We start from the raw sequence: 13330 nt of genomic DNA, 5'->3' as shown, positions 1-13330 counted from the left end.
TATATACGTACATGTATATACATACCTACATCTACATGTATATATAGATGTATATCTAGGTACAGGACGTTGCAAAAAAACGTGGACAAAATGATAAACAGAGTACAGAAAATACACAGGCCACATAGAGAGCATTTCCTTCATCAGCTGCCACCACACACACACACACACACACACACATTACAAATTTATACATGTAAATATATACAGAGGTAAAAAATTAATGAGTGTGTGCATAACATAATATATATATGCACACACACACACACATATGTATAGAGTGTTTGAAGTATTGTACAGATATTGTAAACTAAGAAGAAAGAGGCAGTCAGAATTTTGGATACTTCTTTATTAGCGCTTTCATTCATTCAATTGAACAAACGAAAGCGCTAATAAAGAATTATTCAAAACTCTGACTGCCTCCTTCTTCTTAACACACACACATATATATATATATATATATATATATATATATATAGTGTGTCTCTTTCACTTTCCATCTACCAAATCCACTCACAAGGTTTTAACTGACTCTGGGCTATAATAGAAAATACTTGCACCAGGTGCCACACAGTGGGACTGAACCTGAAACCATGTGGTTGGGAAACACATTTCTTACCACTCAGTCACACCTGCACCTATCACCTTTTTTTCAAGAGTACTAAATAAAATGGCCAGCATCTGATAACAAAGAATGGACAATGCCCTTATTTCACAAATCCTAATTACAAAGTATAGAGTCACATAAAAATCAATATTATTTTATCTGAAAACTATTAAAGACAAACAAACTGAGCACCTTTAAATTATATATAAAAAAGAAAGTAACAAAAACAATAACACAAACATATGCTTACTCTGAAACCAATAATCACCAGAATACAAGCTAACTAGAATGATGATATTAGCAATATGATATCAGTAATAATATCAATATAATGATGCTATTAAAAATATCAGCAACTTCCTTCATTGCCTTTTTAACTATCTTTTATCTTTTATTTGTTTCAGTCACTAGACTGTGGTAATGCTGTACTTTTTTTTTTTTTTTAAAGCCTGGTACTTTATTAGTCTATTTTGCTGAACCGCTAAGTTATGGGGATGTAAGCAAACCAACATCAGTTGTCATGCAGTGGAAGGGGGACAAACAAATACACACACAGACAAATCAAAAACAAAAACAAAAGTAAAAAGGACATATACAGTGAATGTATTAAGTTGATGCTCAGTTTTAAGATGGTAAAAAAAGAGAGGGTTGTGACATTTCAAGCCAGAAAAAGGAAAGAGGAAAGGTCAAGAGAGAAGGAAAAGAATAGCCCAAGAATAGCACGTGTTGTCTAGTAAATCCACCCACAAGGCTATGGTCAGCCCAAGACTATAGTAGAGGACACTTACCCAAGATGCCATGCAGTAGGACTGAACCCAGAGCCATGTCGTTGGGAAACTTCTTACAACATGGGTGCATCTGTGCCTATAGTTATATTATATTTAGAATCTTTAACCTATTTGATACCAACTCTGATTCTATAATACAAACTTTGTTTTAATCTGATTTAAATTAAAACTTTCCAACAGACTTTTATTAATTTATGTTTTAAACATCACATTAATATTGACAAAATTATTTTACTAAATTCTCCATTATTTTCAAACTTAATTGAAATAAAGGAAATGCATTTCAACAGAAATATGGTAATCAAAGGGTCAACCTAAAGAATTTAATTCTTTGAACTCTTGAAGCTGTGTAAAGATAAAGATCTGATAGCCGAATAAAGATACAGAAATGAATGAATGGAAGAGGTGGGTATTGGACATAAGGATAGACAAATACACAGATGAATACTGACACATTGACATATAGCTATATAGATAGTGATAGAGATAATGAATAAGAAATAAAACTAACAGATATAACTCATCTATAATCTATGGTTTAAAGTAAAAGAGTATTGATTTCATAAAGATGTTATCTTCAACAAAAGTAAATGTTCTTTTTGACACTTTTACCATTCAATTCTCTGAGAGAATTTTATTGGCAAATCAATATTGCACCGTGTATTTTACATTGTAGAAAGCTGCAAAACTTTTATTGGTCAGACATAACTCATTGTCATAACTGATCTCTGTATTTATCATCTGTATCTAAAACAGGAAACAAACACTTGCACCTAGAAGAACAATTGATCTTGCAGCTATTTTTGTGTTCATGGTGTTTACTTTATGCCTGTCTAGACCACATAAAGGTATGGGTGTGTAAAGAGAGGGTTATTGGTTATTGAACAAGAATTGTAGCCAAGTCCTAATCTGTTGCTAACAAGTCAAGATGTTTGCTTCATAGTGTTCTTTTGTTGTTGTTTCAGAAAAGTGTCTGGGGATTCATTCTATGCTTTGAGTAAATTTAAGAATAGTTAATTCCTTGCTATACAACAGCATGAATTGTTGAGAAATATCCCTTATCATCATCATCATCATCATCATCGTTTAACGTCCGCTTTCCATGCTAGCATGGGTTGGACGATTTGACTGAGGACTGGTGAAACCGGATGGCAACACCAGGCTCCAATCTAATTTGGCAGAGTTTCTACAGCTGGATGCCCTTCCTAATGCCAACCACTCAGAGAGTGTAGTATATATATATATATAAGAGAATGAATAGATGGATGGATGAACAGGTCGACAGATACAGAGGTGCATGGCTGCATGCCCAAATGGACTGACAGATAGATAGCCTGTGATTTTAAGCACCAATGAATAGTATTGCATAAAAGCATCACATGTTCATTTAGCTACATCAGGGAATTAGTACTGTCTTTCAGACAGGGAGAGGTCGGGGAGGGGGGGGGTAGATTATATATCCAAACCTAATGCATCATCTAGATAGAATGTTGGCTGACTGGACTTATCAGTGGACTGAGAAGTGGTGGATAATAGTAGAATGGTTTTAAATTGAGGAGATGGTCAGGGGAAGAGACAGAAAGATGTAGATAGACAGTAAGAGAGAGAGAGAGACAAGAGACAAAAATTAATAAATATAGTTAATCTTTAACCAAATTAAGGTGCTAGACAACATGGTTATGAGTTCATACTTGACAGCTAAAGCCAGTGTTGTGCTCTTGAGCAAGACACACAACTCAGCTTGTTCCAAATTGCCTGTCTGATAAAATACAGATTCCACAACTGGTTTCATAATTGCTTAGTTAATGGTACACATTCTTTGTTTAATATCCATTTTTCCATGCTAGCATCAGTTTGGGGCTGTATTTTATGGGTAAATAGCCTCCTTCTTTCTTTCAAGATAAATAAAATAAGTACCATTTCAGCACTGGGTGTCTATGCAAATGACTAGCCCCTTCCCCTAAAAGCTTAAGGATTTGTGCCTTTAGTAGTATGGATTATCATTATTATTATTATTTTTATTTTTATAGGCAGTGAGCTAGCAGAATCATTAGCATACTGGGCAAAATAATTAATGGCATTTCTTCTGGCTTTACATTCTGAGTTCAAATTCCGTTAAGGTGGTCATTGCCTTTCATCCTTTTGAAGTCGATAAATTAAGTACCAGTCAAGTACTGGGGGCAATGTGATCGACTATCTCCTGCATACCATCAAAGTGACACCAGAGTACAAATATACAAAGCCCAGTATGCTCATCACGACTACTCGTCTAATAAGAGTACACCAGACACATGCATAACAACCATTTGTGCACGACATGGTGACCTTGTATTGAAATGAATAGTGCATGATCTTGCAGGTGAGGTCCAGTTAGAATTATCTTCACATTGAGTAGCCCATCCTGCTCAAAAGGTCCCTGAATGAGGGCTGTTTAAGGATGATGACCGAAACATCCAAGTTTCCAGACATGAATTAATCAAACCCCAAAGAATCCCTCTCAACACATGGCTATGATAGTCCTCCACTACTATTGCTCATGGTCAGAGATGTACATATCGTCAGCCACTAAAGGACATGCTCAAACAACTGACAAGCAAATCCTGTGGTATTCAGCAGAATATTTGGTGCAGCCCATCTTTTAAACCAAGACAAAACATGTACATGATAACACTTTCAATCAGTTAAGATCAGAAGCCATGAAAGCTACTGCCTGGTACTGCATCAGGGCATTTATTATTATTATTATTATTATCATTATCAGCAGCAGCAGCAGTAAGCTGCCAGAATTGTTAGGGCATTGGACATTCCTTGTTTGCATGGGCCAGACAGAATTTGTAGAGGTAGATTTTATACAGTAAGAAGCCCTTACTGTCACCAGACCTCACCTGTCTCCAAGAAAAGTAACATTTCTTCACGGCTGGGCATGTTTTTTGCAGAAAACATGCCCAGTCCTTTTTTCCAACTGGAAATGAGGGCCTCTGCTTGTATGAAGTGATGCTCATTTATAACTATGCAATAATATCAAGACAAAGCAACACAAGCAGAGGCTATATACATGCATATATATGGCAGGCTTTCAGTTTCTGTCTACCAAAGTCACTCACAAGGCATTGGTCAGCCTAATGATATAGTTCAAGACACTTGTTCAAGGTATCATGCAGTGGAACTGAACCCAAAACCATGTGCTTCAGAACTTAACTTAACCACACAGCCATGTTTACATCTTGTATGACTAATAATTTTACAGCAATTATACAAGGCGGGTCAAAAGTCATGCACCAAGATAAAAATTTTTTTATATATATTGCATGTTTCAAAAGTAACATTTTAATTATAAGATGCTGACAGTTTTCGTGCATGACTTTTGGCCCAGTCTATATATTTGTTGAATAAGTAATCAATGACAACAGAAATTTTTCCAAATGCATCACTAATATTGTTAAGCCTCAGATTAGCTCTGGATTCAAGAACAATAATGGCCAGTAAAACCAATATTAATCTTATTGGCAGGGTGTGATTGAGGGAATTTGGATGCTATTTCTAACAAGTCAAGTAACTGCAAACAGGCTCCATCAGTGACACATGTATCTAAGGAAGACATGGAAAAAACATGCACACTTAAGAGAATTGCATCCTCACAGAATGTTGTAAAAGGAAATATGTAGAATACAGTCGTTTTACTAATATACTGAACCCCCATACTAACTTGGTAACACAGGAGAAAAATCATGATAGGATCTGTGATGATGACAATATCAATTTGAATGTGCACAAACATTTACCTTGTTGGGATTGCTTTTCTTCAGATTTTTTTTTTTTTTTCTGAAATGAAACAATAAACAACAGTTAAATCTATGCAAAATGTACAAGCCCGGTGTTCTAGGACAGGGGAAAAGTAAACTCTATTTGCTTTACTCTACAAAGCTATATATCATCATCATCATCATTTAACATTTGTCTTCCCAGCTGGCATGTAATGGCTAGTTTGACAAGATCTGAGGAGCTGGAGGACTGTACCAAGCTGCAATGTCTGCTTTAGCATTGGTTTCTACAACTGGATACCAATCATAACACCAAACAAATGGCAGGTATTTTTATAAATATTAATCAATGGCTAGTCTTATGACAATGAGAATGGACAATGAAATCTCTGTTTCAGCAGCTTGCATACATATACAAATTAGCAAACCTCCCTAAATTACTAAATTGTTCTTGCACTGAAGAAACAACATAACAAAAAGCATATGTCTTCTATTGATTTGAGCAACAAAGAGTAGTGGATACATTGGATATATTTAACTGCATATGGCTCATACATTTGATTAACATCATTTTTTTCCATGCTAGCATAGGTTTGGACAGAGAGTTATTTGAAGCAGGATGTCTTTCCTCTCGTCAATCCATAAGTTTTTTCAAGTGAGGGATTTTTTTTACTGCAAACGTCTTCAAAAGCCCAGAGCACTTGTCACTAAGTACTGCTTAGAAACATTTGCAGAATATATGCACATTTACACACATAAATATATAATCATACATGTATGTTTATATACAAGAGGCTTCCTGTAGTTTCTGTTTACCAAATTCCCTCACATGAGATTGGTCAGTACGGTGCTATGGCTGGAAAAGAAACCATAACCAAAGTACTGCGGTGCTGCATAGTATTACAGAATCCAAAACCACATGGTTGAGAAGAGAACTTCTGAACCACCCAGGCATGTCTGCTTCTACTTTTCAGAAAATTGTAATAGTGATAGAAGAGATACAGAGCACAAAACTTTAGGCCAGAACTCGGAGAGTATTACTGAAAAAGTTTGTCCATCAAGGGTTATAGCCATATGCACTTCATAAGTACTGTTTCACACCTTATGTGAGTGTAGTAGTTTGGTTTAAACATATTTATGCTTTACATAGGCAAGTAACTATTCAGAGATGAAATATTTGGGAACCATGGAAAGTAATGCTACCTTTGCTATGAGCAGCAGCTCAACGTGCAAAGAAAACTGAAATAGCACAAGTACCTTGTTAGCGAGAGGAAGGGTATCCAGTTGCATTATGTCTTCTCCAAGTCATGTTAATATGAATAAAGCAGACTTAATGATGACGGTGATTAAATTAATGCAATATGGCTTAGTTAAAAGATGCAGGACCTCTGAGAGTGGCGAGATAAAAAGTGGAAAGAAATAGTGACTGGTGAGTTACTGCAGTAATAAATACCGTATTAAGATATCAAGTTATCTTCTAATCTGGTCTGAATGTTTGCAACACAGTGGATTCCATTAAAACACAAGGGCCAGACAGAAGTATTAAACAGAGCAACAGATCATGTCCATATACAGTTCATCTAACTAACTTACACACAGTTGTCACCTTCCCAATTTCACTCACAAATCTTAGGTCAACCAAAGGCTATGGTAAACAAAAACATTTAACCAAAGTTTTGCCCAGTAAAAATGAACCTGGAACCACAGTATGGTAATGTAAACTTCTTAACAATATGGCCATTTCCGTGGTTGTTGAACACACACACATCATTTCAAAAGTGTTGTGGACCACTGGCAATGAATGAAGGAAGTAGAATCCCTCCCTAAATAAAAACATCATAATTTAACATCTGCTTTCCAAGCTGGCATGGATTAGACAATTTGACAGGGACTGGCCAAACAGAAGACTGCACCAAGCTTCACTATCTGTTTTTATAGGGTTTTTATGGCTAGATGCTCTTCCTAACACTGACCACCTTACAGAGTGGATCAACAGGATCAATTAGGCAGGAGGCGCTACATATAATGCACTAGGTATGTAGCGAATGGAAATAGATACTCCAGCAACAGCCAATGCTACTGGAAAATGATATCTAGCAAGGGCAAAGCAGATATAGTTTCACAGATCTAAGAAATATATTGTGAAACACTTACATCTTTGTCTGTTGTCAAATTTTCTTGGTTCTTCTTTGGATCACTGGATGTGGAATCCACATCCTCTTCTAATGGCTCAACTTTTTGTCGCTTGGAAGTTCCATTACAAGAACTTGATGACTCTTCTCCAATAATTTTACGTTTTGGAGTAGAATTAGGTCCAACTGTTTTCCGAGCTGAAAGATAGATGGATAGATATAAACATATATATCTGTATATGCTATCATTGTTTACACAACACAATTTCATTTATTTTTCATTCATTTCAATCGTTCAACAGTGGGCATGCTGGGGCGCTACCTTGAAGGGTTTTAGTTGAACAAATCAATCCCCAGTACTTATTTTTTTTTTGAAGCCTGACTCTTATTCTATCAGTTCCTTATGTTGAACTGCTAAGTTACAGGAATGTACACAAACCAACACCAGTTGTCAAGCAATGGTGGTGGTTGGGGCAAAGCTGTGAGCAACACAACATCATCTTCACTGGAGGCACACCCAAAAGCCACCTCAATTTGGGGGAGTTTGGTTTTATGATGTCCATGTCATATCTTACAACCGTTAGTGTTCACAAAACACTGAGCATCAGTCATGATATCAGTATTTTGATACCCTGCACAAATCAACATAAGACAGGTAATTCTTTTCAATATTCAGGTGGCTTAAAGTCCTCCATGTCAGTTAGTTTTATCTCAACTTTAATCTTTATGCTTTCCAACACTGATGACTGTTCACCAATACATTAAGCTGTTCCTAAAAAAAGGAAACAAAAATTCATCAAATTTAGCCCAAACATGCTGTATGTTTCAGTTTATGTAACGGTTAGGAGAAGGCAGCTGACTTTCTGGGAGAGCTACCTACAATAATAAAGTGATGTACTTTGTAGCTGCAAAGGCTTCTTTTCCAACTACTTTTAAGTCATAAAATTATTTAATAAGATGACATTGGAGATGACACTAGAACATGATGCCATCAGCTGACAACATCAGGTTCTGTCTAACCATCTAATCAATGCTAGCATGAAAGATAGATATTAAGTGATGGTGATGATGATAATGGTAATGCCAACAGCAACAATGATTATGAATGATGATGATGAGAACAACAACAATGTAAGTCAGATAAATATCTGTACCTGTTTTTCTTTTAGGAATACCAAATGGAGATTTTTTTGGTGTGATGGTTGTAGAATCAATACTAGTACCAGCCTTAGCAGAAGGGCTAGTCTCCGATGATGTCTCCTTTGGTGACGGTGAACTTTCTGGAGAACTAGAGTCTTCTGTTTTGATTTTGTTATCTTTATTAGACTTTTTAGGCTACAAAAGATGAAAATGAAAATGAAGTGCAATATGATCCAAAAGTCCACTAAAGAGAGGTTGATTGCTACATGACAAGGTAAGATAATTACAGAGCTATAGGTTAAAAAATATAGCAGTTACAAAAAGAAATGGTGGAAACAAATTAAATAGTTGTTACTGCAAAATACAAAGTATTGAAGGCTGATTTCAAAATGTTGAACCTTAGGAAGGGGATAACAGAGGATTAAGATATGTGGCACATTGCAGTACTTGAGGAGACCTGCCCACCACAACAGAATTGAGATCCTAAAACCAAGATGCCATGTAAAAAGCATTGGTGTGGGTGCTGGTGCCATGTAAAAAGCACTGATGATGGTGTCATGGTGTCATGTAATAAGCACCCAGTACACTCAGTGAAGTGGTTGGTATTAGGAAGGGTATCCAGCCATAGAAACCAAAGCCAGACTATGGAAATTGGTGCAACCTCTAGTCTTGCCAGGTCTTGTCAAGCTGTCCAACCCAAGTGAGCATGGAAAACAGACATTAAATGTTGATGATGATGATAATGTGACCAACAAATGGTTTCGTACTTCATTGAAATGGAAATATTAGACCAGTCAAGCTATATGTAAGGAGAGTGACGTTGCATGAAGGGATACATGAGAGCATAATGTTTACAGAGGATGATGTTGTATTTATGATAATTATATAAGCTTACAATAGTAAGTCCAAAACTTCAGATGCTTGTTATAACAGAGTAGGTGCCGTGATTCACCAATGTTATCCCAGTGGCACACCATCAAAACTGTCCAGTATGTCAAGATGGTAGTAATCTTTGGAGCCTGGTGTAGCCATCTGGTTCACCAGTCCTCAGTCAAATTGTCCAACCCATGCTAGCATGGAAAGCGGACGGTAAACGATGATGATGATACACATACACAGAAAAACAGATACAAAGATGTATTATGGATGGATGGATGGATACAATCATTTAACAGCCATTTTCCAAGCTGACATGGGTTGGGCAGTTTGACACGAGCTGGCAAGCCAGAAGCCTTGCTTCAGTATGGTTTCTATGGTTAGATGCTCTTCCTAATGCCAACCATTTCACAGAGTGAAGTGAATGCTTCTTATGTGACAGTAGCAGCAATAAGGTCACCAAGTAACTTGCAAGACATGACATCTCAACTGATAAGGAAGGAGTGGTGAGGGAGGTGGCTTTGTGCCAGGTGATGAAAGGATAGAAGTATGATAAGAGTGATAGAAAGAGACATTTTGCTGTAGAGGAGATACATAGCAACCCCAACTGTAAAAGGAAAAGGAGAAACAAGAGAGAATGAGGGGTGTTGGAACATATCCTCAAGTTACAAGAAGTTATATATAAGTGAAGAGGTACAGAATACAGAAATACTTATCTACATACATGCATGCATATACATACACACACATATATGAAAAGTCATATCTTACCTTTTCTTTCAGTCCTTTGGTCTCTGCTGTTTCAGATTCTGACTTATCATCATCATCATCATCATCATCGTCATCACCACTATCAGAAGATTTTCCTTTATCATTGTCATAAACATCACCATTATTGTCCACAGCATCTTCTTTCTTAGGAGATTCGTTTCCACTGCCATCACCAGCTTCTTCTTCATCGCTCTCTATAATACACTTAGTTCTTCTCTTCTTTTTCTGGATAGGACTGTCTGAGCAGTTGTTTACTTTTCGCTGTTCTTTTTTAACTTCCCTGCAGAAATATAAATCTTAGTGAACTAAAAGCTATATATATATATATATATATAATATACAAAGAGACAATGATTCAAATAAATAGATCAAACATTGAGTTTCAATGTCATCCTCATCATTTAATGTCCGCTTTCCATGCTAGCATGGGTTAAAATATATATACATGTATACATATAAAAAGAGAAGGCAGATTTATCTGTTGACTCAATACATATATGTGTGTAAGTCATCTACAAGTCCATAAATCAGGGAAAAAATGCACTTATATATCTACCAATAGAGTGGGCATACTATTCAAAGTGCACAATATTATATATTCATAATGGCCAATCTTACTAATCAGTTTCACACTACTACTTAGCATTCTATTGAATACCTAGCACGAAACCAATTGGTATGATTGGCTGTAATGCATGTATAATACTATACACTTCGGATAAAATATATATATATGTGTGTGTGTGTGTGTACACACACACAGATTTCAGTGTAAATGTACAACCACACAAATATACATGATTAAACTCAAGTTATTCCTAATTAAGGAGTTCTATCTACCAAATCCACTCATAAGATTTGGGGTTGTTTGTTGGCACGAGGCTACAGCAGAAGACAAAAGGTGTCATGCAGTGGGACTGAACCGAAAACCATGTGGTTGAAAAGCAAATTTCTTAACCATACAGCCACACCTTCACTTATATCTTCGATATATTTCTTGTTTACCAAATTCCACTCAAAAAGCATTGGTCAATCTGAAGCTATGTCTGTTTAGTGAACTAACCACACAGCCATGGCTCATACCAATGCATAATCTAAGGTCAGCCCTCATCAAGCAACTTTAATGTCTCAAGCAGTTGTTCTCAACTGAGATCTATATAACCCCTAGGGATGCACACAAGCAAAATAGTACATTGAGATCAACAGTAGTATTTTAAAGGTCTATGAAAGAATTTTGCTTTAGGTATATTTATTGCAAGAAACAGCAAGGTTTCTTTCTCAAATGTTTTTACATAGTTCAACTTACAGGAGATACTGCGTGAAAAACAAAATAGGAATTTAGAAAAGAGCATTTATAAAACTAGTTTTAAACACTAAATGGCTATGGGGGGTCTACCAGAATAAAATAGTAATCAAAGAAGTCCATCGATAAAAAAATGGCTGAGAACCACTGGTTTCAAGCATTCCAGCAATAACCATTCGGTCTAAAGTAAAATATCACAATAGTATGTCTTAATCACAAAGGGTTAAGTTCAAGCTCATATACATAAAAATGGTTTCTTTTTGATTAGACACAAAAGTCAATTTTTTTTGTAAGAGAAAAGAGCAGCTGATCTATCAACCTCAGTATTTTATCAATTATTGTATTGAATTTTTCTTTAGAAGAAAAGTAAAAGAATTTGACAACAAAGTAATGTCACATTCCACTGGTTGCAAATTTAAGACTTTAGCTTCAGATTACTCTAAATAACAGAGTAGAGTGTGAGAGGCCAGATCTAACTGATGATAAAACAGAATATTTTGGGCAGATGTGGCCATTTTAAATACTAAAGGATTAAATTATTCATGCATTGTCTTGCAGTTTCAAGATTTTACAAATGTGATTGTTTATTTTTAGAATGACATTGTAGGGTTGGTATGAGAAGTTGAATTTGGTCAGTTTTGAACATAAAACAGTAGAATATTTGGGCCAGATATGGCCAGTTTAAACGCTAAGGGATTAAGATGCTGGACTACTGACCATATCATCATAAATCTAAGACTATTTACATTTAATATGAACATCTTTTCATTAACCATATGAAACAGAAAAAGTTTTGGGATAAAAGAAATAACATGTCAAAAAAAATAGAATCTGACCTCTTGGAATCTTTTTTTTCTTTAGATTTATCTGCATTGCTTGTTTTACTGCTGTCAGTATCAGATGCACGTAGAGTGTTTTGTGATGCGTTAAAATAGGACCTGTAACAATAGTGTAAGAACACATGAAAATGTTAGTAACATTGTGTATTGCAGAGATAAAGCAAAAATACATGCAATAGTTTGTGTACAGATGCCATTACTGCTATAAGTTAACCAAATATAAAGATCTGGAAATAGAGATAATGAAAATATAGGGACTGAAGACGGAAACAGTCTCAATAATATAACATGTCAGGAATAATTTTAATGTTGACATACATAATTAAACATATATACATGACATATAAGATAGTATGACTATGCATTGCACCCATATTGTGAAGAGTACTGTCAATAGAACAGAAAACACAAGAAGACAGTGCATATCCAAGGTGTACAGAGCTGTGTGCTCTGTTGTGCAATGAAAACATGCAAAAAAAAAACTGATCATCATTTTCATTATTTAACATCTTTTTTCCATGCTGGCATGGGTTGGGCAGTTTGACAGGAGATGGTAAAGCTGAGAACCATACCAGGTTCCATTGTCTGTTTTAGCTTGGTTTCTACAGCTGGATGTCTTTCCTAAGACCAACCACTTTACAGAGTGTACTGGGTGCTTTTTCCATAGCACCAGCAATGACAGAATGCTTACTATTTGTAGCAGGTCAAAAAGGCTGTGTAGAAACTTCCTCCTCTTGATGTTGATATGACATGCATACTGTTCTGAATCCTTAATATCAAAGTTTAGAATACCAATAATTTTCACAAGAGCAGTGTTCTTAGTAGTCACAGATATTCCACACTGCATCCAAAAGCATCACAGTGAAAGACAATATTCATCAATATAATCAACTATAGCAACAAGCTGTGTCTGCTCATCTACACCTGAAAATTCACCACCTCTGTTCTTCTCATTTTTAATATCTTACATAACCAAGCCCCTAAAAACATTTTACTTTTCACAGAACAACAACCTATTCAAACCCCTTTTTGCCCACACTTCATCTCGAATACTGAGCAGCAGAAGTTCCAAACTTAAAATGAATTTACCTATATACTAAAACTAGATGTCAT

At 35.8% G+C, this 13330-nt stretch overlaps 1 protein-coding gene across 1 annotated transcript in view; it reads right to left on the bottom strand.

Moving 5' to 3' along the window:
* The window catches only part of LOC106867431 (DNA ligase 1), a 125388-nt gene that overhangs the window by 109612 nt on the left and 2446 nt on the right, over positions 1 to 13330 (bottom strand). Inside the window, exons 2-6 of the mRNA XM_014912306.2 lie at positions 12215 to 12316; positions 10076 to 10355; positions 8443 to 8623; positions 7311 to 7486; positions 5178 to 5217 (exon numbers count right to left, since the gene is read on the bottom strand). Of these exons, the coding sequence (XP_014767792.1) occupies positions 5178 to 5217; positions 7311 to 7486; positions 8443 to 8623; positions 10076 to 10355; positions 12215 to 12316 (779 nt within the window). The remainder of the gene's footprint in view (positions 1 to 5177; positions 5218 to 7310; positions 7487 to 8442; positions 8624 to 10075; positions 10356 to 12214; positions 12317 to 13330) is intronic.

The sequence above is a fragment of the Octopus bimaculoides genome, chromosome 1 (assembly GCF_001194135.2).
Source record: "Octopus bimaculoides isolate UCB-OBI-ISO-001 chromosome 1, ASM119413v2, whole genome shotgun sequence".
NCBI classification, from domain to species: Eukaryota; Metazoa; Mollusca; class Cephalopoda; order Octopoda; family Octopodidae; genus Octopus; species Octopus bimaculoides.
This window is presented reverse-complemented; position numbering and strand designations above follow the sequence as displayed.